At 47.2% G+C, this 1970-nt stretch overlaps 1 protein-coding gene across 2 annotated transcripts; it reads left to right on the forward strand.

Annotated features, from left to right (window-relative positions):
* Positions 1 to 140: 140 nt before the first annotated feature.
* On the forward strand, positions 141 to 1747 carry MED7 (mediator complex subunit 7). Of its 2 annotated transcripts, none has more exons than XM_014947703.1 (2): positions 141 to 199; positions 779 to 1747. In XM_014947703.1, the coding sequence occupies exon 2, from the start codon at positions 798 to 800 to the stop codon at positions 1488 to 1490; it is 693 nt and encodes a 230-aa protein (XP_014803189.1). In that variant the 5' UTR covers positions 141 to 199; positions 779 to 797; the 3' UTR covers positions 1491 to 1747. The 2 variants fall into 2 exon arrangements, with proteins under 2 accessions (XP_014803189.1, XP_014803188.1); XM_014947702.1 differs by having other exon boundaries at positions 164 to 267.
* Positions 1748 to 1970: the final 223 nt, after the last annotated feature.

Consider the following 1970-nt stretch of genomic DNA (forward strand, 5'->3'; position numbering starts at 1 on the left):
CCCGCCCCGCCCCGCCCCGCTTGGCACCGTCCCCCCAGCCAGCCCCTGCGCTGAGTGGAGAAAGCTTCTGACGGATGTTCGAAAGAACCAATCAAAGTGTGTCATCCCGAGGCCAGTGAGCCAATAGAGAGGAAGGGAAGCGGGCCGCTAGCCGGAAGTGGGGTGCGGGCGGTTGCGCTGAGGGGAGCTCGGCGGGCAGGTGAGGAGAGGAGAGGAGAGGCGGTTGCCGCGGCCCCGGGCTCCCGACGGGGTTGTCTCCTCCGCCGGGTACGTGGTCAGTCGCTGTTGGGGTCTTGCCGTAGCCCGTCCCTGGCTTTTCTCTCTTCAGCAGTGGCCTGGCGAACGCTGCGACGGGGTCTGGGCCTAACCAGGGCCGGGCTGCGGCTGTGGAGCCGGGGCGCCAGGCCGCGTCCTTCCTTCCCTGAGGGTAGTGCTTGCCCGCCGCCGTGCTGCGCGGTTCCCCCTCTGGCGGGCCGTGGTGGTAGCGGGCCGGGCCTCGGCTAGAGAAGGGTTCTAACCTCTGTTTACAGGCTGGGCTTTCATGGTTCGATGAAAAAATGCTTAACGTGCTTCGAGTGAAGTTCATCCTCCTAAAAGTATACTGTAGTGAAAAACTAAGATGCGTTTATTCGCACGTTTCCTGTGTTCTATGCATTGAGATGGCTTCTTCTGGCTCATTTTCTCACTGCCAGCTCTTTTATATTGCCTTTTTTTTCTATTTATATGATAAGGTTGTCGCACAAATTGCTTAATGTATATTTCTTGGGACATTCCGTAGGTATTTTCAACTGGCAAAAATGGGTGAACCTCAGCAAGTGAGTGCCCTTCCTCCACCTCCAATGCAATATATAAAAGAATATACTGATGAAAATATCCGCAAAGGCCTGGCTCCAAAGCCACCTCCACCAGTGAAGGACAGTTATATGATGTTTGGTAATCAGTTTCAATGTGATGATCTGATTATTCGACCCTTGGAGAGCCAAGGTATTGAACGGTTACACCCTATGCAGTTTGATCACAAGAAGGAATTAAGAAAACTTAATATGTCTATCCTGGTCAACTTTTTGGACCTCTTGGATATCTTGATAAGGAGTCCGGGGAGTATTAAACGAGAGGAGAAACTGGAAGACTTGAAACTGCTTTTTGTTCATGTCCATCATCTCATAAATGAGTATCGCCCTCACCAGGCTCGGGAGACGCTGAGAGTCATGATGGAGGTACAGAAACGTCAGCGTTTGGAAACAGCAGAGCGATTTCAGAAGCACTTGGAGCGAGTTGTAGAGATGATTCAGAACTGCCTGGCTTCCTTGCCTGATGATTTGCCTCATTCAGAGGGAGGACTGAGAGTGAAAGTGGAACCAATGGATCCTGATGATGGCAGCAACTGTATTGGACAGAGCGAAAAGCAGAGAGAGCGTTCGGGTGGCACCAGAGACCAGGTTTTAGACAAAGATGCAGCTATGTGTAGCATTATTGATGAAATGACATGAAGAAAACAGTATTATTTTTTTTGTTAGCTCCCTATAACAAGAGGCAGAATGGATTCTGAGAGTATATGTTGTATTTAGTTTTACTATTTTACAAGCAGACAAAGCATTTTTGTACACCTGTTAAGAGGTTGTGAGTGACTAGGCAGCTGGAAATGTTTAATATTTTGTGAGCTGTGTGTTTACTGGTAGAAACAATGTATGTTAAATGTATCATGTGAGGTGGTAGCCACAGATTAAAGTTAACTTTTTCTGTTGTACATTTGTCATTGTCTGTGTTTTTGTATATGCTGCTTTTTAAAGTGTTTTATAGTGTGTAAGCAAGTAAAGGTTCTGACTGAGAGAAATTGCAATTGACAGTTCCTCTATTTCAAATAAGTGCTAGTTTACAATTTCAGTGGGTCCTTTCAGGAATGTGTAGTTCAATATTAAAAATAGTGTCAAGTCTGTAAAATCCATACCTTTCTAGTTTTGTAATATTAT

Source organism: Calidris pugnax, unplaced genomic scaffold (assembly GCF_001431845.1).
Source record: "Calidris pugnax isolate Ruff unplaced genomic scaffold, ASM143184v1 scaffold27, whole genome shotgun sequence".
Taxonomy (NCBI): Eukaryota; Metazoa; Chordata; class Aves; order Charadriiformes; family Scolopacidae; genus Calidris; species Calidris pugnax.

Excerpts from the sequence above, each read along its gene's own strand:
- MED7 (XM_014947703.1), top strand. The coding sequence starts at position 798 with ATGGGTGAACCTCAGCAAGTGAGTGCCCTTCCTCCACCTCCAATGCAA.